Source organism: Rosa chinensis, chromosome 2, assembly GCF_002994745.2.
Source record: "Rosa chinensis cultivar Old Blush chromosome 2, RchiOBHm-V2, whole genome shotgun sequence".
Taxonomy (NCBI): domain Eukaryota; kingdom Viridiplantae; phylum Streptophyta; class Magnoliopsida; order Rosales; family Rosaceae; genus Rosa; species Rosa chinensis.
The window spans coordinates 81,525,624-81,527,135 of record NC_037089.1 but is presented as its reverse complement, the minus strand read 5'-3'; the positions used below and the strand labels follow the sequence as shown (position 1 = coordinate 81,527,135).

General features: G+C 46.7%; 1 protein-coding gene across 1 annotated transcript; it reads left to right on the top strand.

Annotated features, from left to right (window-relative positions):
* Positions 1 to 205: 205 nt before the first annotated feature.
* LOC112185178 lies at positions 206 to 1,198 on the top strand. Its single transcript, XM_024323387.1, has 2 exons — positions 206 to 970; positions 1,055 to 1,198. The coding sequence occupies exons 1-2, from the start codon at positions 206 to 208 to the stop codon at positions 1,196 to 1,198; spliced, it is 909 nt and encodes a 302-aa protein (XP_024179155.1).
* Positions 1,199 to 1,512: the final 314 nt, after the last annotated feature.

Sequence of the window (1,512 nt, the reverse complement as noted above, 5' to 3'; positions counted from 1 at the left end):
TGCTTTGCTTTCTCTCCTACGTTAATGGCAACAATTGATGCAATGGCAGCCTGCCTAGTCTCCTCCTTAGCTTTGGCTGATGGAAGAAACCTGTGGATCTGCGTCCTTCCAAAGGGTTGAGACAGCCCGAAGCCTTCGTGGTTGGAAAACTGCTCACTGCGCTGGAATACTCGCGTCGATCTTTTCTGGGAATATTCCAGTCGGCATGGCGGATCAATGGCAGACTAAGTGTCGAAGAAATGATGACAGGGTCTTGTTCACCTTCACTGACCCATTGGATGTGGACAGAGTGTGGAAAGGAGGACCCTGGGGATACAATAGAGCTCCGGTAACCGTAGCGCCATATGATGGCATCACTCTGGTAGAAGACGTGCCCCTGAAGAAATCATCCTACCGGATGACGCTGCAAGGAGTACCGCCTGCGTTCCGGTCTGAGTACATCATGCGTCTGATCGGAAGTACACTGGGCGAGTTCAAGGAATACGACCGACCTGCATTCCTGACTCGAGTCCTGCGTATCAGAGTCGAGATTGATTATGAGAAGCCTCTACTCTTTCGTCGGCGATTTTTGGTTGAAGACGAAGTCCAGATTCTGGTGCAATTCAGGTATGACAAACTCTTTGGTCGTTGTGGAACTTGTGGACTAGTCACTCTTGTCGGCCTTCCCTGCTCAGGGCCGGAACTGGTTGAAGATAGTGACGCACCAGTGGGGGTGGTGGCACAACCCACGGCTCTGACGGTGCTACAAGGTCATGCCGCACCGAACCCTAATGCTGACAGGATCGTGATTAACAATCAAACCTTGATTTTTAAGGCCCAGATACCAAGGAGTATACCAAAAACTCTCCTCCTTGCATCTGTGGTAGCCATGCGTCGTAACCGAAGACAGGTGCAAATTAGGGAACTCAATCAACCAAGGCTTGATGAAAACCCAATTACAGGACAACGTCGAGCTAGGGAAACTGATGAGGTAACAATCTCTCCAAAAAAATAACGTTTGAGTCTTGCTATTGGGAAGAAAAGTTTGGATGTAGTGAATATGGGGTTGTTGGAGGGACCTTCAAGCAACAAGGAACAAACTAAAAGGAAGAGAGGACGCCCCATTGGCAGTGTGAATAAGCTACCATACGGAACAGCTGGAAAAGGAAAAAATGCAAAGAAAGACGAAGATCAGAAAAGAGCAAGAAGACCAACCTGATGCCGAGGTTGTTAGTTGCTGATGAGTTTGGGATAAGCACTAGCTCTAACCCTAAGGGGAAAGAGCAGGTGCATTCCTAAGACATTCTGAACTTCAAGCCTTCTTAAGTGGGAGTGATTTCAATATGCTTATGTAAGATGTTTCTAGTTGATATGTGTACCACAATTGAGTGCTGGCAGATTAGACTAGATTATTGATTTTGCCTTAGAAAGCGAGATTATTCTTACTTAGTTTTGTTAGTTTGCTGTTCAGCGAGCGACCATTTAGATTCTAATGAGTTTAGGTGTGACTTAGATAGGTTATCCGGTCTTATT

Coding starts and splice junctions, on each gene's coding strand:
- LOC112185178 (XM_024323387.1), top strand. CDS start 206: ATGGCGGATCAATGGCAGACTAAGTGTCGAAGAAATGATGACAGGGTC. Junction 971..1,054: donor GAGCTAGGGAAACTGATGAG/GTAACAATCTCT, acceptor GGGTTGTTGGAG/GGACCTTCAAGCAACAAGGA.